Source organism: Crocuta crocuta, unplaced genomic scaffold (genome assembly GCF_008692635.1).
Source record: "Crocuta crocuta isolate KB4526 unplaced genomic scaffold, BGI_CrCroc_1.0 scaffold549, whole genome shotgun sequence".
Lineage (NCBI taxonomy): Eukaryota > Metazoa > Chordata > Mammalia > Carnivora > Hyaenidae > Crocuta > Crocuta crocuta.
The window spans coordinates 1,901,777-1,921,006 of NW_027529169.1; the positions used below are offsets into that span (position 1 = coordinate 1,901,777).

General features: G+C 51.5%; 4 protein-coding genes across 6 annotated transcripts in view; 2 read left to right on the plus strand and 2 right to left on the minus strand.

Moving 5' to 3' along the window:
* The first annotated feature begins 702 nt into the window (after positions 1-702).
* Positions 703-3,548, plus strand: TSPAN31 (tetraspanin 31). Of its 2 annotated transcripts, XM_077757597.1 has the most exons (6): positions 705-924; positions 1,412-1,579; positions 1,822-1,902; positions 2,225-2,356; positions 2,790-2,903; positions 3,017-3,548. In XM_077757597.1, the coding sequence occupies exons 1-6, from the start codon at positions 862-864 to the stop codon at positions 3,089-3,091; spliced, it is 633 nt and encodes a 210-aa protein (XP_077613723.1). In that variant the 5' UTR covers positions 705-861; the 3' UTR covers positions 3,092-3,548. The 2 variants fall into 2 exon arrangements, with proteins under 2 accessions (XP_077613724.1, XP_077613723.1); XM_077757598.1 differs by lacking the exon at positions 1,412-1,579 and having other exon boundaries at positions 703-924.
* A 180-nt stretch (positions 3,549-3,728) lies between these two features.
* On the minus strand, positions 3,729-6,716 carry CDK4 (cyclin dependent kinase 4). Of its 2 annotated transcripts, none has more exons than XM_077757596.1 (8): positions 6,482-6,716; positions 5,795-6,090; positions 5,515-5,650; positions 5,249-5,416; positions 5,007-5,116; positions 4,711-4,761; positions 4,439-4,574; positions 3,729-4,182 (listed from the first exon to the last, which is right to left on the minus strand). In XM_077757596.1, the coding sequence occupies exons 2-8, from the start codon at positions 6,010-6,012 to the stop codon at positions 4,090-4,092; spliced, it is 912 nt and encodes a 303-aa protein (XP_077613722.1). In that variant the 5' UTR covers positions 6,013-6,090; positions 6,482-6,716; the 3' UTR covers positions 3,729-4,089. The 2 variants fall into 2 exon arrangements, with proteins under 2 accessions (XP_077613722.1, XP_077613721.1); XM_077757595.1 differs by having other exon boundaries at positions 5,795-6,031; positions 6,482-6,715.
* MARCHF9 (membrane associated ring-CH-type finger 9) lies at positions 6,169-12,401 on the plus strand. The gene is made up of 5 exons (XM_077757426.1): positions 6,169-6,186; positions 6,429-6,710; positions 9,993-10,148; positions 11,088-11,280; positions 11,542-12,401. The coding sequence occupies exons 1-5, from the start codon at positions 6,169-6,171 to the stop codon at positions 11,874-11,876; spliced, it is 984 nt and encodes a 327-aa protein (XP_077613552.1). The 3' UTR covers positions 11,877-12,401.
* A 2,941-nt stretch (positions 12,402-15,342) lies between these two features.
* The window catches only part of CYP27B1 (cytochrome P450 family 27 subfamily B member 1), a 5,040-nt gene continuing 1,152 nt past the window's right edge, over positions 15,343-19,230 (minus strand). The window contains exons 2-9 of the mRNA XM_077757443.1: positions 18,887-19,077; positions 18,181-18,383; positions 17,900-18,100; positions 17,642-17,814; positions 17,265-17,437; positions 16,980-17,058; positions 16,498-16,695; positions 15,343-16,181 (exon numbers count right to left, since the gene is read on the minus strand). Coding sequence (XP_077613569.1) covers positions 16,068-16,181; positions 16,498-16,695; positions 16,980-17,058; positions 17,265-17,437; positions 17,642-17,814; positions 17,900-18,100; positions 18,181-18,383; positions 18,887-19,077 — 1,332 coding nt within the window. The 3' untranslated portion in view covers positions 15,343-16,067. The remainder of the gene's footprint in view (positions 16,182-16,497; positions 16,696-16,979; positions 17,059-17,264; positions 17,438-17,641; positions 17,815-17,899; positions 18,101-18,180; positions 18,384-18,886; positions 19,078-19,230) is intronic.

Here is a 19,230-nt window from a genome sequence, read left to right on the forward strand (position 1 = left end):
TTTCCCAGCCCCCCCCTTTTGTTTTTTTTTTTTTTTTTTTTTGGCAAGCCATGGGTCAGGCATGTGCTCTGAAGACACCGAGCACACTCATGTCTGCACTTCTGGCTCTGTCACTACAGAAATGTTCTGGCCCGAGGCGGCTGTTTTGCACTCTGAATTTATAGCATATTCTCACCCAGCTAGGAGGGGCTATGGAAGAGGAGTATATGTACTAGTGGATAAACGCGTGACGGTTTGCTGGACGTTGCTGTGCCCAAGCCAAGGCTTCTGTGGCCGGGCTAAATGGCTAGGTGTTTTGCTCCTCTGGGTGTTCCCGAATGTGATGCAATAGCAACCAACAATGGCGTCATCATGAGGTCACTGCAGGACAAGGGGAAAGGGGCGGGGAAGGGCGCTCCCTCGAGGGGAGGAGCCCTTTCGCCCTACGCTCCAAGCCGTATCTACTCGCTCTCCGACTGGGTTTCTCCTGAGCCTCCTCCCTCGCATTAGCCCTCTTCCAGCTGCAACCACAGAGCGCTCCGTTTTCAATCCGGGGTTTTGAAGTTTAGGCTCTGGTCCCTAATAAGAAGCTATGGAAGCCCTACCCCCAGTTTTAAGTTTCATCCAATAAAGAACCTAAAGGAGGGGCCGGCAGGCGGGTCAGTGACGCAATGCAGACTGATTGGCATTCAAGCCATCGACGTCCTGGATTAGCCCCGAGTTTCTCCAATCCAGAGGCAGGGGTGGGACGGTGCAGGCGCAGAGAATTGGGTTTGGCTGGACTCGATTTAAAGAGACAGAAGCTGTCGGGGTCCAAGAAGACGGTCCCCAAGACCCTCCCCCCAAGTCCTTGGGACCACTTGGGTCCCCAAAGCTGGGGAGATGGTTTGCGGTGGTTTTGCCTGCTCCAAGAATGCGCTGTGCGCGCTGAACGTGGTCTACATGGTGAGGTTTGGGAGGTGGGGGAAGCTTCAGGGCGGAAAGAGGAGTGGGGAGAATCTCTAGGGGACTTCCGGTGGGAAGAGGGGTGTACTGGGGGTTCCGGGAAGATTCCCGGGAACTTCCGGCGAAGAGGGAATTCCAGGGGACTTCCGTGGGAAGAGGGGAGACTTCCGGTGACCAGGGGGTTTATCTCGGGAGTGGGGGTAATGAACTGAAGGCTGTGGGTATCAAGGCCAATCCCTCCCTCCTGTGAATTTGTTTCTTCCAAAATACTAGTGGATGAAGCTACAGGTTCCTTTTTTATATTCAGACTCTACTAGGCCTGCTGCCCCCCACCCCTCTCCCAGCCATTCTGATCTGCGGCGGGAGCATACACCTCTCACTCTTTCATGCAAACTCAGTTCTTTTTTGTCCAAGACTCTCTGTAGGGCTTTTGGCTGTGCTGCACGCTAGAATTTTTCTGAGATGTAACCTGCTCTGTTTCCTGTAGCTGGTAGGCTTATTGCTCATTGGAGTGGCTGCTTGGGGTAGGGGCCTGGGTCTGGTGTCCAGCATCCACATCATCGGAGCAGTCATTGCTGTGGGAGTCTTCCTTCTTCTCATCGCGGTGGCTGGACTGGTGGGTGCTGTCAACCACCACCAAGTACTGCTGTTCTTTGTATCCTGACCTTAAGTGATGGGGGCACTGGGGCCCTTGGGAGGGCTGAATCAGCTAGCAGTGCTGGAAAGAAGGGTAGACTTGAATGATCTTGGGAACATGTCTCCTTGCCCTACCCTATTTATGAAACAAGCTGATTTTATTGTTTTCAGCTAACAAGGTTATAGATGAGACCAGATGGTTATTGTAGGTGCGACATAAAGGAACCTAGGCCTTTTTTTTCCCATAACTCTTCCTCTCAGTACATGATCATCCTCGGTTTGGTCTTCGCCTTCCAGTTTGTAATCTCTTGCTCATGCCTTGCTATCAACCGAAGCAAACAGGTAAGCGGATGCCCTTTCAAGTACTTGCTTTCTGCCCTCCCCCCCCCCCGCNCCCTCTTAACTCCCTAACTCCCTCCCCTGTCTGGATCTCTTAGTAGGCCCACTTTCAGATTTTGAGCATTTGCTTCCTCTGGGCAATCGGCTAATTTTCCAGAAGAACCTGAGGTGGATTTTTATCATTTTCTGTATAATACACTCTTATTTCTGAGGGATGTTGACTCCCTTTGCTGAAATAGGGAAATTGAGGTATTCGAGATAGGGACGTAGGAGGATTCTTAAGGTTAGGAGCATCCAGTAATTTCCCTCTGCCTATCTCCTCCAGACGGATGTCATCAATGCTTCTTGGTGGGTCATGAGTAACAAGACCCGGGATGAACTGGAAAGAAGTTTTGATTGTTGTGGCTTGTTCAACCTCACAACCCTGTATCAACAGGATTATGCTTTCTGCACCGCTGTGAGTTGGTGTAGAGGTGGGGCTGGAGTGGGGGCTGGTAGGAAAGTTAATTGGCAGATTCCAAGAGTCTGAATGGGATTGTCTCTCTCTAGCAGCTCTCTTGCTGTGTGCTGGTAGGGAGAGGGAGGGAGGGATACAAAGGGTAGAGAATTAGTCAAGTGAGATTCTACCTGTAGGATAATGATCATAGATCATTGGCAGATTCCAAGAGTCTGAAGGGGATGGTCTCTCTCTAGCAGCTCTCTTGCTGTGTGCTGGTAGGGAGAGGGAGGGAGGGATACAAAGGGTAGAGAATTAGTCAAGTGAGATTCTACCTGTAGGATAATGATCATAGTAAACTATTTCTGGGGCCCTTCACCATGGTGTCGGGATGGGGCAGCCTGGCAGCTCCGCATCCTCCAAACATACACACACAGACATGTTTTATCCTCAGATCTGCAAGAGCCGGAGCCCCACGTGCCAGATGTGTGGAGAAAAGTTTCTGAAGCATTCAGACGAAGCCCTGAAAATCCTGGGGGGTGTTGGACTCTTCTTTAGCTTTACAGAGGTACCATTCTCCGCTTCTCTCATATACATCTGTTAAGTTTTTCTCTGTGGCTGTAGGTCTTAGTTCTGGAGATTCACGATTGGTGATGATCTCTTTCCCTTTGCTTTTTACAGATCCTTGGTGTTTGGCTAGCAATGAGATTTCGGAATCAGAAGGATCCTCGTGCTAACCCCAGTGCCTTTCTATGAGACTCTGGACCCTTCTGACTTCTCTCCTGCTCTCCGTTCTCCCTAAGCTTTTCTTCTTCCCTTAGGGAAAACCCAGGGTCTAAAGCCCTTTTTGAGAAAAGCAAAGGCCCTCTGTCACATCCCCCAAAGATGACTGAACAGCCAGGCTGTGTGCCCTGACATGTTCAGGGGGAGCAAGGTTCTAAGGAATGAAGAGCAACTTCCGCCCTCTCTCCTTAAGTGGATATGGGAAGCTCCTGGGAGTGCATGAAATGGGATGGGGGTTGGAGTCATTCCTGGCTCTGTTTCCCCACTTTTCCCTTCCACACGCTGGACCACCTCAACACATCTTGGCCTGGCTCCAAGGGTAAATCAGGGACAGCCAGGAAAAAAACCACCAAGGACTCTTTCTTACAATAAGTAGGACCCAGTCTGGGGAAGTTCAGTGAATATAAAAATAAAAGCCATTTAAACTCCATATTTAAAGCAGCAACTTAAGTGCCTTTTTTTTCTCTTGCCAGTTGGGCTCCTACGTAGACTCTGTGACTGACCTGGAGAGAATCTTTCAAGATTCTATAGTGAAGTTCCATCTTCCAAATGATTTTTCCAAATCCTCAAATGGCAAAGCCCATCAGTGGAAGAAACATTTAAGAAAAAGAAAAAAAAAAGACCGTATTTCTTTGTTTTGTTTTGTTTTTCCTGTATAAAAAAAGATCCCCAATATCAAGATAGGAAAGGGGAGAACAAGGAACATACCTCTTGGTGTATGGAAATCGGGGCGGGGGGCGGGGGAGGCAAGGGAAGGATAAGCTTCAAAAGGAGGGATACGAGGGAGAATGTCATTAAGGCAGCAAAATACTCTCTGTGAAAAGTTGGAGGAGGAGTTTCCACAGCCTCAGAGACTGAGAGATCTCCTTCTCAGTTGGGGGCCTTTCCACTCAAGTGTTCAAAGGAAGGGAAATGATGGCGTTTCTTCTCTCTGGGTACTGCTGCAGCCACTCCACCGCTCACTCCACCGCTCACTCTGGGTTACCTTCGGCCTTTTGTAGATAAGAGTGCTGCAGGGCTCGGAAGGCAGAGATTCGCTTGTGTGGGTTAAAAGTCAGCATCTCCTGAGAAGTGGAGGCAAAAATCAAAAGCCCATGAAGACAAAAAAAACAAAAAACAGACTTTTGCTCACCCGGGATAATACCAACATGGCATATTTTCTACCTCCCCCTTTGTGGATGGTCTATACATGGCAACAGTAAAAACTAGCCCATCCCCCAACCACGTCTTAGGCACCGTGACAGTTTGGGTCCCTTTTATACTGCTCCATTTTGCACCCCAACCTCCCCTTGTGCCCGTGCCTGTGTGCAAGCCCAGTACCAGCAGAAGCTGTGCTCCAGACTCCTCCAACTCAGGTACCACTGACTGCACTGGACGGGGTCCTCTGGGGGAAAAGGCTCCTCGGGGCAGGGACACATCTCGGGGCCAGTCATCCTCTGGAGGCAGCCCGATCAGGCTATGGGGAGCAGAAGAACTTGGGTCAAGAGGGTCCTTCTCCAACCCCCATCTCCAGGCACAGAGCCAGCTGCCATCCAGGGCTCAGCAGAAAGATTCAGAGTGGAAAATTCTTTTCCCCCATGCTGGCCACTTACTCAAAGATTTTGCCTAACTGGTCAGCTTCAGAGTTTCCACAGAAGAGAGGCCTACGGTGAGAAAGGACATACAGAGCAGTCATTTTCAAAGATCTGGTAATGGAATAATCCTTGCTAGTGGCTCAAAACAGAGGGTAAGGGGAATGTAGGGCAATGAAGTTCCTAATTCCAGGCCATTTCAGAGTTCCTGGTTAGGGACAAAATGGTCAATAGTACTTAAGTGAAATAATGGGCAGGGAATGGATGGGGTTTACGACTAAGAGATTTGGGAAACTCAGGATACTTGGGTCCCATACTTGCGACGAAACATCTCTGCGAAGATACAGCCAACGCTCCACATGTCCACGGGTGTTGCGTACGTAGACTGCAGAAGAACTTCTGGAGCACGGTACCAGAGTGTAACAACCTAACGGGAATGAGGAAAGCGGATGAGGATCCTATGGGTTACCATGAACCACGGATGCTTAACTAAGTCACAAAACTTGTGACTTCTCAATGGCTACATCAACCACTCCCCTACCCCCACCTCTCTACTGACCACAGGTGTAAGTGCCATCTGATAGCTGTAGATTCTGGCCAGGCCAAAGTCAGCCAGCTTGACTGTCCCACCACTTGTCACCAGAATGTTCTCTGGCTTCAGATCTCGATGAACGATGCAGTTGGCATGAAGGAAATCTAGGCCTCTTAGAAACTGGCGCATCAGATCCTGGTTTGGAAGGGGGGGGTGGGTACAGAGGAACTGGCAACTAGGCACCACACCCGCAATCACAACAGGTTCTCTCGGCGTCTACCCACCCTACCTACCTTGATAGTCTCCACTGGCAAGCCTGGTGGGGGGGCCTTATCCAGGTATGTCCTTAGGTCTTGGTCCACATGCTCAAACACCAGGGTCACTTTGGTCTCTCGGTCAGTTCGGGCAGTGGCACAGACGTCCATCAGCCTGGCCAGAACAAATGGTCACTTGTGCCCAACATGGCCTCCCCTATTTCCTCAGGGTCCCCACTTCTCTTCTGACCACCAATCCCCACCTATAGGTTATCTTTTCCCTTTTACTACCCACTCCCAACCCTCCACCTCTTCTTACCGGACAACATTGGGATGTTCAAAAGCCTCCAGCCGCCTCAGTAAGGCCACCTCACGAACTGTGCTGATGGGAAGGCCCCCGCCAGCACCGCCTCCATTAGGGACTCTCACACTCTTGAGGGCCACAAAGTGGCCACTGTGGGGATCACGGGCCTTGTATACCGTTCCATAGGCACCAACACCAATCTCAGCCACTGGCTCATATCGAGGAGTAGCCATTCTCAGATCAGAGGAAACCCTACAATCACAGAGACTCCTGCCACCGAAAATCCCTTCCAGAGTTCAGATAGTATCCGCCTGCAGCAATAAAGTAACTCTCACAAAAGACATCACAAAGACACCACCAGCAGCGTCCCGTCCCTTCCCCAATCTTCCATGAGGGTGGCCCCTCAGGTAACACAATGACCCTAACCCCAAGCCCTCCAGCCACGTGAGGCCCTAAAACAAACAAAAAAAAATCCTTTCTTTAGGACCATCGCGCCCCGCACAAGATTGATCTCACACGACACACCCCCTGCATCGAAGATCCGACATCCAGTCCCTAAAATTACACCTCCATATGACCACAAAGGAAGAAATTACACCCTGCCCCACTTCCCGCCCTCGAGCCATCCTTCCATAACTTGCCCGCGTAGGAAGCCGTGCAGGACGAAAATGGACCCCATTCCTGGGAAGGGTCTGCACTTACCTCACTGCGCCCCGGGAGCTGCGGGGGCGGCCCGTTATCGGGGCCCCGGAGCCAGATCCTGCGGCGCCATACACTCGAGCTGTGTCCGGTGCAGCTGGACGCTACGGGCCCGACCATAGACACAGCCCGCAAGCTAGAGCGGCCCCCTTACCCCCACCCTCACCATGTGACCAGCTGCCAAAGAGGCGCGCGGAAACTGGAGGGGCAGGGCGAACGCCGGACGTTCGGGGCACGTACGAGACACTCATGCGCAGAGGGGCAGCCAGGAGCGGCTTTGACCGGGAAGGGGGCGGGGAGGAGAAAGGGGCGGAGGAGAGATGGCAGCCACGTGATCTGTTGCTATCACACGTGACCGCTTGACATCGCTCTGAGGGGCAGAGGTGTGGTTACGCGGCGGGGCACGTGACTGACTGCCAGACCCAGGCGGGGGGAAGGGGGGCAGGAAGACAAGAGAGGGTGGAGGCCAATGCGGTGCCATGGCAACCTGGGCCACCCAGTTCCCAACTCACGGCTGCAGGCCGAGCCGAGCGCTTCTCCAGTCTCACTACACATCTCTCGCTCTCTTTATGGTGGTCTGGCGGGGCGGAGGCGAGACCTGGCGCCGTCGCCTTTCTGCTTTGCTGTCAACGGAAAACATACTCTCATTTGTGTCTTTGTTTCATTCATTCACTCATTCAACAATTTTTTACTGAGGGCTTGCCTCCGGTGTGTATGCAGGATTTTTGTTTGTGTGTGGGTTTTTTTGGTGTCTCAGTCACTAGCTCTTTAAAGTAGCGATGAGGCTGCCTGCAACGATGTAGCCAACAGTGTGGTCATATAAAACGGAGTAGACAATACCCATCTGAGGGCAAAACTAGGGTTAAATAATTGATGGAAGACAGATTAATGCAGTAATCCAACAGGAAGAGTGGCAAGGTAATGCCCTCCTCTCTTCCCAGCTTCTCCCCCTTCCTGGGAGTGTTAAAACAGGGAGTGCTTTCTGGCAGATAAGCTATCAATGAGCAAGAGACGGGAATGCTTAGCCTTTAAGGTTCTTTTCTAGCACTAAGATGCTAGGATACATATGTATTTGTATATGTGTATACACATGTGTATATTTTATACATTATATCTAGATACATACAGCAATGGGCATGTGCAAAGAAGTAGCCTCCGCCACCACCTTAGACCATGACATGAGAATGATTTGTGCCCTTCTACAAACCTTGTGACTCCTTGTTTGGGGTCATTCTGCTTCTCTCTTTCCCCCAATGCAGGGTTTCTTAGCCCTTGCTCCCACCCAGAACACAGACTTTTCCAAAAGGCCTCTTATTGCAGACACCTAGGTAGATGACAGGTTTCTCTTACTTTGTCTTACTGGCTCTAACTTCCTTATTCAACTCCTAGCCCTTCAGGGGAATGGGAACAAGGAAGGAAGGGATCAGTGACTCATTTGTGAGAAATTGTCTCAAATCTGAAACCACTTTATAACTCTTATTTGCCACTCTTTCCACCTTAACTTCTATTCTCCTTAACCACCCAGCAGAGGATGTAAGAGTTCAGGCTTGAGATGAATATAACTATGCTCCAGGGCAAAATGGAATGCAGGTCAGTACAGATTCCCCCTCTTTGCATCTGGTAGTTGTAGCTCTGGGCCCTTGCTGGCAAGGGCAGCTGGGACACTGGAAAGAAAGTCCTCAAGGTCGGAACTGGGTAAGGGGCTTCTGAGGTGAATGCTTTATCAGCTATCTTGCCGGGACCGGTTGGTTCATAAACCTTCTGGCAGGCAAAGTGTCCCTGACGTGTCAAATTTCTTTCTTACACCAGCAAGGTCCACTTCAGCTTCTCTTTCCACAGCTCACTGTCTTTAGAATAGAAGTCATCCTCTATGTTGCCTTGGGTGCCAGCCCCCTTTCTGATTCACACATTCATCCATCCAAAGCATCTGAATCTTCATAAAAGCATTACACTCCTTAATCACTTTTATTGAGGAGACTTAGTTTGGCAGTCTGTCCCTGGTTCCATACCCTCCCTTCTCCTGTTAATTACTCTTTTACTAATTACTTTTTTTTTTTTTCCAGTGCGTTTGACCCAATGGGCTCCCCTGGAATCCCTTTTCCCTCAGCGTTGGAGAGGAGGGGATGTAAGTGTAAATCAGAAATAATGTGATGAGAGGGTAGAGCTGGTTCTTAGGGCCAAGGCCTCCATAAAGGCAAAAGCAAAGAACTGTGTGTGCCCGTGTGTGTGGTATTCACTTCAGTGTAGTGTGGTGGGGCAGGAGGGTACTGGGAAAGACACTCGAGTTCCTTTAGCACTCTTGTCTCCCTCACTCACCTCCTCACATATTACAATTACACACTTCCGTTTCTCATACCACCCGAATGCATCTCTTACACACTCATCTGTTTTCCACTGTCCCACACCATGCACACTTTTCCGTCTTTTGTGTAAAAGTGTTTATTGCTTGAGACCATTTCTTGTTCACCTTCCTCACACCTCAGACCCTTGCATAGCTCTTTCTTTGCACACTCCTATCTTGCACAAGCTTCTCCCTCCCTGGTGCACCTGCGTCTTTGACCACTCACCTTGCATCCTCACCCGCTCACCAGCTCTCGACCCCCATTAACACACCTATTCTCCTACCCGTGTGCACACACTCCCCTTCCTTGGCCACTCCCCTCCCTCCACCCTCCCCCGGGCTCNTCATGGGAGGGCTCAAAATCCCTCACACCCACTAACGGGGACAGCCTTTCTGTCCCACTTCTCTCACCCCAGGGTCCCTGTAGGCCGAGGGGCCTATTCTCTCGCAGGTTGGTAGAGTGCTTCTGTTCCTCCCTCCTTAAAGGGAGGGGCCCAGCTGGTGCCCTTCCCTCACTCAATATTGCCTCTCCATGGGGCATGTTCTTCCTATTCCATAACTTTCCATCTCATTCCAGAGAGTACTCTTTGTTTAAATGTTACGGACAAAGTTGTCCCGGGATGGTAAAGGGAGATGTACCTATGTCGTGAGAAATGATTCCTTGATTAAAGGGGAACACCATTCTCACGCCCAGGAACTCTCCACCTTTTTGATATTTGGAAACTGAGGACGATAACCCATTCCAATCTGTACCGCATCTGTGAGACACTTTACAGCGATGGGATGGAGGAAGAAGGCATGGATCAGAAGCTCTGACCTTCCTGCCTCTCCAGATCCTGAGAGGAGCTTTCCATTTGGGAAGCCTTAATAAAGAGCACCCTCCCCAAATTTTAGGAGAGGAGAAGACTCAGTCCTCCCCTAGCCCTGTTTCTTTTTATTCTTCATCTATTTGGTCAGAGAAGTTTACCTGGACCTCCAACTTTTTTCTTTTCTTTCTTTCTTTTTTTTTTTTTTTCTGAGGCTTTAGCCTTCTTACCCTGTTTTGGGTGAAAGGCCTGAATGTTTTTAAGGTTGGAGAATGATTGACCTGGAGAGGTTTCCCTCTTGGGTCAGGAGAGGAGTGTGGGGTCGGGTGCAGACAGCTGACCGGGACCCTTCTCACTCTTCCTCCAGGGGGAGCTCCTGAGCCCCTGTCGCTGCGACGGCTCAGTGCGCTGCACACACCAGCCCTGCCTCATTCGCTGGATCAGTGAGAGGGGCTCCTGGAGCTGTGAGCTCTGCTACTTCAAGTACCAGGTCCTGGCGATCAGCACCAAGAACCCACTGCAGGTGAGGTGCAAGAAGAGAACTTTCAGAAGGGGGCAAGGAATTTCAGCAGTCAGAATTAGGGACTCTCTAGGGAGCCTATTTTATCTGTTTACTCTTTCCTCAAATCACTCCTACCCACCATTATCACAATCTCCGGTCTGTCTGTAAGTCCTTCCTTCATTTATTCACATTTATCAGGAATCATCTGTATGCCAGGCACTGTTCTAGGCACTGGGACAATGAAAAAGCAAAAGATGATAATGCCGAAGATGATGATGATAGCACGCATGTAGTGTTTTCTATGTGTCACACACTCTCGGTGTGTAGCAACTCATTTAATCTTCATAGTAATCCTCTTAGTTATCTGCCATTATTTCTGTTTTATTTTATTTTTTATTATTAAAAAATTTTTTTTGACGTTTATTCATTTTTTTGAGAGACAGAGCACGAGCGGGGGCGGGGGGGGCAGAGAGAGAGGGAGACACAGAAACTGAAGCAGGCTCCAGGCTCCGAGCTGTCAGCACAGAGCCTGGTGCAGGGCTCACAAACCATGATCTCATGACCTGAGCTGAAGGTGGACGTTTAACTGACTGAGCCACCCAGGCGCCCCATATTATCCCCATTTTAAAGATAAGAACACTGACACACAAAGACATTTAAAAACTTGCCCAAAGTTACTCAGCCAGTAAGCGATGGAGTTAGGCTTTGCAATTCAAACCTAGATGGTCTGGGTTCAGAGCACTTGCCTGATCCTGTCTTTCTAAAATAAGACAGATAAATGGTCTCAGATGATGTGAAAAGTGTCCCATACTAGGTTTGATCAGGACACAGAGGAGACAGGTTGTTAACCCTGTCTGAAGGGTTTCTGGAAGGCTCTGGACCATCTTCCGCTTCAGGGCCACTCATCACGTGGCCTTCTTTTTCTTTCTGTGACTTTTTGGAGCCCTTTCTCCCACACAGTGGCAGGCCATCTCCCTGACGGTCATCGAGAAGGTCCAGATTGCAGCCATTGTTCTGGGCTCTCTCTTCCTCGTTGCCAGCATCTCCTGGCTCATCTGGTCCTCACTCAGCCCTTCAGCCAAGTGGCAACGGCAGGATCTGCTCTTTCAGATCTGCTACGGCATGTACGGCTTCATGGATGTCGTCTGCATAGGTGAGGGCACCCTCCCCCCTTACGTACTCAGTGATTTCCTCCAGCTTACACACTTCACTTGCCCTGTCCTTTCCCTCAGCTCCATAGCCACAGTTTTCTATCACTGGGAGCCTTGACAGCTATCTTGGTGTCTTTCCCTTCCCTGCTCCTTCAGGTCTTTTGCATACCCTGTTTCCTCACTCGGGACTCGTATTTGCTTAAGTGCTCCTGGCCTGGGTCTGGGCGGCAGCTGACCCTGAATGTTTTATCCCTTTTGCTCAGGCCTCATCGTGCACGAAGGCTCCTCTGTCTACCGCATCTTCAAGCGCTGGCAGGCAGTGAACCAGCAGTGGAAGGTCCTGAATTATGACAAGACCAAGGACATAGGAGGAGACACAGGGGGAGGGACGGCAGGGAAGCCGGGCCCCAGGACCTCACGGACGGGCCCCCCGTCTGGGGCCACCAGCCGCCCCCCGGCTGCCCAGCGCATGCGGACGCTCTTGCCTCAGCGCTGTGGTTACACAATCCTGCACCTCCTTGGACAGCTGCGGCCGCCAGATGCCCGTTCCAGTTCCCATTCTGGCCGAGAGGTCGTCATGAGGGTCACCACGGTCTGAAACTGAACTCCAGGAGCGGGGATCTCAAGTCAATGCATCAGCCACAGATAAGCTGTCACGGCTGCTGGAGGTACCACCTGGACAAGGTGTCTGGGGTGCACTGCCCCCACCACTGAGGATCTCTGTGGGCAGCCTCAAGCTGGAGACATTGTCTGGCCTCTACTGCCTGCTGGGTAGAGACACCTGGATGACATTCCAGCCCCCATTGATAGTTCCTCGCACTTATCCTGGGGCAGCCAGTGGGCAGGTGGGAAGAGCATCTTTTCTTCCCTAGAGAACCGTCCTTACCTCAGCTCCTAGGGCCTCCAGCCCCCCCCCAGCTCCACCATGGTGACTTGGTGAAGGGGGACCAATGCCAGAAGAAAGGGGTTGTAGACCCCCCATTCCCCACCCCATGGCCACAGGGCAGCTGGCAATAAGACTAGTATACATTGACCTCCCGTTCCCTGCATGAGGGCGGGGGGACCTCCCCCTGCTCCACCCCCCATTGCATGGGGGGAGGGCATAAAGAATCATTTATATGCACGTGGAGACTCCTTTCTCATCTGGGGCTTTTCTGGAGGGTTGGAAGGTGTGGGGAGGTTTCTCTGCAGAGGTTGCAAATCCCCAGTGCAGCAGTGGGCTCTCAGCTGGAGGTGTAACTCCCACTTGCTGGTGAATAATTCACATTGGCTGCTAGATGGCAGTGCTCAGAGGGGCCTAAGGGGTGGGCCCGCCACCTGCAAGTTGTATGATTGAGAAAAATAATCTCTCCACCGTGGTTTTCCTGTCTACCTCATAGGGTTGGAATGAGGATAAATGAGGGACAGGTTGAATGCCGTCACAGAGAAATTAGTGATGGCATAAAAAGATTTCTAGACTAGTTGACGGTCCATTTATTTCAAATAGTAGCCGGTTAATAAATTCCAGAATGTGTTTTTTCATCTGGGGTTGCACAGAGCCTTGGAAATTGGTGTTGAGTGTCATAATAGATATGGAAATATGAGGGGAAATAGATATGCAAGTGTGAAGGATGATGGTTATTTGCAAGGAGAGCTCCCCCAACCCCCTAAATATTGGGACTGGGGAAGGATGGAACTGTTCTTCTTGTTCTGGGGATCTTGTGGGGTTCTATTAGTCCTTCCCAGGTAATGTGCTCACCCAGAGAAGTGGTATGAAATGAATTTGGACTCATTTGGATTGAGACAGACAGAGTGTCCCAATGTTATGAATCTCCAACCCCACCTTAAGCTACTCCTATCGCAGTTCAGGGTCACAGGTCTGACCCTGTGCCCCAGCTAGTGGTATTAACTGGAAGTTATTGTGCTTGGAGGCAGCAGCATAGAAGGCTGTTGTTTTGGGAAGGACTGGTTAAATTGTGGGTCAGCCTGAGGCCTCCTCCCTTTCTCCTGAGGCCTTGGGGCTGTGTATTATTATATGAATGATGGTGTCTTTTAAGTGAACTATTCATCAGCAATTAAAATAATTACTTCATACATTGTTAAGTCAGATCCAGACGCCTTTCCTGTTATTGGTCCTTTCCTCAGGAAAGTTCTGTTCTGCCTCTTCCCTGGGGTTTTTTTTGGGGAAATACTTCTCTACTAAAGGTCACACATCCTTGCCTTGGAAATGGTCTTCTCTGTCCTTCTCTACAAGGGGGTCTTGGCTGCTGTCCATGGTGCTGGCACCCAGACTCGCCTGGGAATGGAGGAACTGAAGCTAGACTCAGGTTTGAGTCATCTGGAAGTACTGGAGTGTATCACCTCCAACCAAAGACAGGGAGAGAGATCAAAGAGAGGGGACAGGGGCCAAGTGCTGAATTTTTCCAGTGGGAAATTGTTTACCTAGAGAGTGAACCTCCACATTTTTCACCTGGGAAGACGGAAGGGCCAGACTTCCTTGATTTGCTATTCACAAAATAGCTTGCGGGGACTAGAAGGAAGACAGCAAATCAGAGTGACTACTAGTACCTATCCTGGCAAACATGACAGGTAGGTATGACATAGGTGGGGTTTCTTGTGCCAAAGCTGGGCTGTTCCTCATCATGGCCTTCCTTGGAAGCTTAGACACACCGAAAAACATACACACACAAATATACTCTCTCCAGTTTCACTCTGGGTCCTAAAACTAGGCCAAGCATGACAGTATGTTTCCGTCCCTTTCAGTACCATTGGAGGTCTTGCTTGGTATGTGGGTTGGGACTAGCAATCAGTATGGTCCCTTCTCCTTCTTTTTTTTTCCAACTTAAAGAGATTCTTGTCTAGGTAAGGGGTCATGGGACTGCTACCCTCAAGTGAGCAGTCCTACTTGCCCAGTGAGGAATGTGGGTGTACAGAGTTCTCATCACTGATTCTAGGGGACAGGGTGTGAGAGGAAGCTGGGCTTTATTCTCCCTCAAAGCTCAGATCTGGGGAAAATCAGGTTACTTAGGTTCAAGTTAAGCTTAGTGATGGGGGTGGTGGGGGAGATGGAGGACACAATAGAGAGTTGAGAAGAGGGGCAGTAAAGGCACACAAACCTTGGTCTCTGCACAGTGCTTTGGGTATACTGTGCCCCTCTGTAGATCTTACAAAAGTGAATACCTTCAGAAGTCCTGGTAGTAGACAGCGTCTGTGGTCAGATAGCCATGTCTAGGGCAGGTGGCCCATGTGGTGGGGGAGGAGGAGGAAGTGTGAAGTGAAATCTCCATCTCTATCCAGCTAATTGGAATGGAGAGGAGCAGGAGAAGAGGGGCAAGTCTTGACATGGGGAGGGTAATCTAGGCTACCGAGGGGCTGTGGGGAGTGTGCTGAGAGATTTATTTGTATGGAAGATGAGTTAATCTGTATACATCACAAGGGGGGGAACTGTGCCCAGCCTCTGGGGGGGGCCAGAGAATGCTGACTCGGGGAAACAGAGGCTCCCTCTGACCACCCCACTTCTGCCTCAGTGCCCCAGGGCTTCTGGCCACCCCCACACTCAGGTTTCATCCTGTCTGACTTCACTTCTGTGCATGTATCCCCGTCTTTCTCTGAAGGAAATTACCTTGGAGACACTTTTCCAGAGAGGGTAGACATCCTCTTGTCCTGGCAATTCAGGTTCCAAAAGTACTTCCACCAAAGGGTCTGTTGCCTCTGGCCATCTCTACAAATCCCACACTCCCCAACCCATTTTTACAGCCTAGGCCTTGCAGGTACTTTTCACCACCACCCCCTTCAATCTCTTCCAGGGAGCCAGACTTGGCACTTCCCAGTACAGACAGAAACGTGTTGGGTCTGTGATGCAAACCACACTCCTAGGGTGTCTAGACCTCTCATTGTTATGGAGGTCACTCTCAGGACCAGAGAAATCAAAGTAGGGGATTTGGATGAGGGTCTTGCCTCCAGGACTTTCTTGTGGGAGTGGAAGAGCAGTAAGTCAAAAGTCCAGGATGAAACATTTGATTCTTTTATTTCAAAACTATGAATATGAAAAAAATTCCAATACATGAAAGGAAGGTGTAGGCAGGTATGGGCCCAAAGATGTCTCTGCCTGGGCACTAAATGCTGGGACAAGCCAACCCTGAATAGTGATTAAAGACTCAAGGAGAGTTTTAAAACATCATTAACCAGGTGAGGGCAGACTCTCCTTGGTAGGGACAAGATGAGGAGGGAGGAGAGTAGACAGAGCCTGGTAAGCTGCTTATCCCTTCGGCCACATGGTCCAGATTCAATCTGAGAACCTGTACGGTGTCACCCAATCAGTGATGGGCCTTGGCTGGGAATATAAAGACTGAATAAGATCTCATTTTTCCTCTCAAAGAGCTCACATTCAAGGAGAGAAGACCAACCAGGTGCAGACCAGATGCACAATCACTTAGCTCATGTGGCTATAAGTGCTTAGCTAGCAGCTCCTAAACACTGTGGAAGCCCCCAAAGGGCAGTGGTTGAGTCCTTCCCCAGGCCACCCCACATTATGAGTTAAAATCTGAGTTGGCCCTTGAGGGATGCATATGATATGACCAGGAGAAAGGCTGAGCAGACACAAGGACCATGGTCTCCTCAGGGCCTGATGGGAGAAGCCAATGCATACTTCACACCTTGGTCAGGGTTGCCTCAAACAGTCTGCTCTGGTCCCTTTAGCCAGTCTGCTCAGATAGACAGGTTTCAGGGGGAATACATATCTCTTAGTCTTGTGCCTGCTAAGTCCCTGCAATGAGAGAAAGTATGATGACGACAGCCTCCATCCACAGGACTATCTGTCCACAAACTGGAGGTTAATGCTCCTCTCAGGTACCAGGACAGTCCGGGTCATGGGTCTGACTGGGGCAGCACCTGGCTCAGGCTGCACCTCAAAGTGGGTCAAGATCTGGAAAGGGGAGGAAGAAGGCTATCACTATGGGAGGGGTCTACAACGGTGGGTTTGATTGGTAAAGGGCATTATTAGTGTTAGGTTGGTTCAATGTTGAAACAGCACCTGTGGTCAGTAGAGAATTTCTTGGTTAATGAGGGTATGGGATTATGGCGGGGGGAAAAGATAGTCTAAATACTTTTGTTCACCTAGACCTATAACGGGGTTGCGATATTTCAAAGGATGAGGATTACAAAGTCATATATTTTGCTCTGCTTGTCAGAAGAGTTCATGGCTTTAGAGGGTCAGGGTCTCTCTCGTGTAGATCACTCACCTGAGCCAAAGCCATTTGCAGTTCAAGCTCTGCGAGGCGTCTCCCCATGCAGCTGCGCTTGCCAAAGCCAAATGGAAGAGATGCGAATGGGTGGGCGGCTGGACCTTCCCCCAGCCAGCGAGCTGGACGAAAAGAATCTGGCTCTGGGAACTGGGCAGGATCCCTTGAAGTGGCATAATGACACAGTGTGACCAGCGTCTGGTGGGAGAGGACCATAAACTTGTCAGTTTGGGCCCATGAATGCAGGGAGGGACATGGAAAAGAGGATATCTGGATTGGAGCAAAGGCAGGCTCTGGTTGGTTATGGGGAAGTTTTCTGGGGCCACTCTTGGAGTAATTTTTCCACTGCCCCATTATATCCTAGAGAGAGGCATTCAGGCCAAAGGGAGGGTGAAGGGCTTATGTGGAGTGTTTGAGAAGAGGATGGGGCCCAAGAGAGTGAGAGGATGGCTTAGCAAAAGGGATCCATAGGCTGTACTTACATTTTTGGGGATAATATAGTCACCCACATGAATGTCTTTGTCTGGGACACGGGAATTTCCAGGTACCACAGGGTATAGTCTGGATTGCAGAGCCAGGGGGGAAACAAGCAAGGTGAGGTGGGGACCTGCAGTCTCCCTCTCATCCCTCAGCCCGCAAGGTCCAAACCCGTTCTTGGCCAAGAGTAGAGTACCATTTTCCTCTGCTCTCTCTCCTTACTCTCACTCACTATCTGCTTCCCCAGCCCTTCCCAGCATTTTCTCTTGCTCCTCCTCCTGGCCCCTCACCTTAGCACTTCCTTGACCACCGCCTTCAGCAGGGGCAGCTTGGATAGAGCAGTAGCTGAAGGATGGGCAGCGGAGCCAGGGCCCAGGGCAGCTGTGATCTCAGAGTGGAGTGCTGTCTGGACTTCGGGGTGCCGAGAGAGTTCATATAGAGCCCAGGAAAGTGTATTGGATACCTGAGAGGACAAGTGAGAGCATCAGAGGCGTTAAGAGTGGAGACCCAGTGAAGAGGGCAGAATATGAGGTCGTCTGAAGCTCAGGAGGTTCAGCCAAGCTGGCCTAATGGGCCATAGGGGATCCCCTGCAGCAGCAGGGTGGCCACTGAAACTGGAAAGGGTAAGCTCTGGAGGTGGGGTTCCCAACAGCGAGGAGAAACTCACGGTGTCCACTCCGGCCAGTAGCAGCTCCGTCACATTGCCCAGGATGGACGAGGCAGGCAACTCTTCCCGGAACAGGAAGTAGGTTAGGTGTGCCCCAGATCCCATGTCCTCCTCAGGCTTTCCCTTGCTCCTCAAGGCTACCTCGGCCTCTCGCTGCTCCACGTGCTGCTGAGCTGTGTGGGGAGAAGGTACTGGGATGCCTCACCGTCCCTGAACAGCTTTATGTTCTCCTTTCCTCACTTCATTTCCGTGCCTTACCAAATGCAAACATCTGGTCCCAGTCTCGGCAGAGGCGGTCCCAGGATCCGGGCACGAGGCGGTGAAGCCAGCTGGGCATCGCCATGGTCAACAGCGTGGACACAAATACCGATCCCACCGCGCGGATGAAGGTCTCTGTGTCCGGAGGCACTTCAGCCTCCAGGCAGCCCAGGCGGGAACCCAGGAGCACGGCCGCTATCCCTGGGCGGGAGGGGGCGCTGTCAGGGCACTGAGAGACCAAGGCGGGTGCCTCCTACGCTTGCCCCTGTCTTGGGACTCACCTTCTAGTCCAAACTTGTAAAACTCTCCTGCCACATCCCGAACCAGGGCGGGCGGCCCAGCGCCGCGTCCCCGCTGGCGCCGCAGACGCCGCACAAGGTCACGGACCACGTCGTCTAGGGTTCCGGCATAGCGGGCGGCCGCTTGAGGCCGGAGGAGCAGCGGGGCCAGGAGGCTGCGGAGCCTCTGCCATTCTTCGCCTTCCCTACGGGTGTGCAGAGAGGGGGTGCGTCAGGGCGGAGGTGTGTGGAGCGGCCGGACGGAGCTGGCTGCAGTGAAGATGGAGGGTGTTCGGCTGGGGTGGCCAGGAAACAGATTGCCGCTGCTCCCTTGGGGTACCCAAACCTGCCCCTGCCTGCTCCCGCTTTCCATTCCCCTTCCTCGTTACTCATTTCCTGCCCCGGAGGGGCCTGGGTTCCTGGGTAACTTGAGTCACAGAATCTGACATTCCACCTAGGTCCAGGCACCTTCGCCCCTTCGGCGGAGTCCCAGGATTCTGGCCTCAAAAGACAAAGAGATGGGCGGTGGGGCAAGGGCGGGGCTCTACCTGAGCTTGAGCAAAACCGGCAGGGGTGGGAAGCCCAATTTGCCAAAAGGTTGGGGGGAAAGGCCGACCTCCCTCCACACCCCGAGGCAGACTGTCTCCAGACCAGCCACAGGGGAGGGGCGCGGGGGGACATTTGGGCTTTGAGGCCGGAGAGGACTCACGCAGTGAGCAGTCCGCAAGCCCGCTGGCGGCGGCGACGGTGCTCTGTCCAGGGTGAGAAGCTGCAGCGCTCGGGCCGGGGCCCCTCCTGTCGCAAGAGCTGCTCGATGAGTGTAGGGGCCGCCACGAACACGGTGCGCACCTTCCCGAAGCTGGCCAACCATACAGGACCGAAGCGCCCAACGCCCTGCACCTGGGAGAAGGGGGAGGCGGGCACTGGAGACGTGGGCCGCGACTTCCAGCTTGGTCCATACCAACTCCAAGGGTGTTTGCTGGGCTTTGCAATGGAGACCTTCAGTTTCTTGACGAGCTCCCAACTAGTATATAGCCCTGATGCTTCAACACC

Excerpts from the sequence above, each read along its gene's own strand:
- MARCHF9 (XM_077757426.1), top strand. Across the intron at positions 6,711-9,992 it reads GCGAACGCCGGACGTTCGGG|GGGGAGCTCCTGAGCCCCTG; the intron begins GCACGTACGAGA and ends CTCTTCCTCCAG. Across the intron at positions 11,281-11,541 it reads CATGGATGTCGTCTGCATAG|GCCTCATCGTGCACGAAGGC; the intron begins GTGAGGGCACCC and ends CCTTTTGCTCAG.
- CDK4 (XM_077757596.1), bottom strand. The coding sequence starts at position 6,012 with ATGGCTACTCCTCGATATGAGCCAGTGGCTGAGATTGGTGTTGGTGCC. Across the intron at positions 5,651-5,794 it reads GAACATCCCAATGTTGTCCG|GCTGATGGACGTCTGTGCCA; the intron begins GTAAGAAGAGGT and ends TGTTCTGGCCAG. Across the intron at positions 4,183-4,438 it reads CTGGAGCACAGCTTCTGCTG|GAGATGCTGACTTTTAACCC; the intron begins GTACTGGGCTTG and ends TCCACTTCTCAG.
- TSPAN31 (XM_077757597.1), top strand. The coding sequence starts at position 862 with ATGGTTTGCGGTGGTTTTGCCTGCTCCAAGAATGCGCTGTGCGCGCTG. Across the intron at positions 1,580-1,821 it reads ACCAAGTACTGCTGTTCTTT|TACATGATCATCCTCGGTTT; the intron begins GTATCCTGACCT and ends TCTTCCTCTCAG. Across the intron at positions 1,903-2,224 it reads CTATCAACCGAAGCAAACAG|ACGGATGTCATCAATGCTTC; the intron begins GTAAGCGGATGC and ends TATCTCCTCCAG.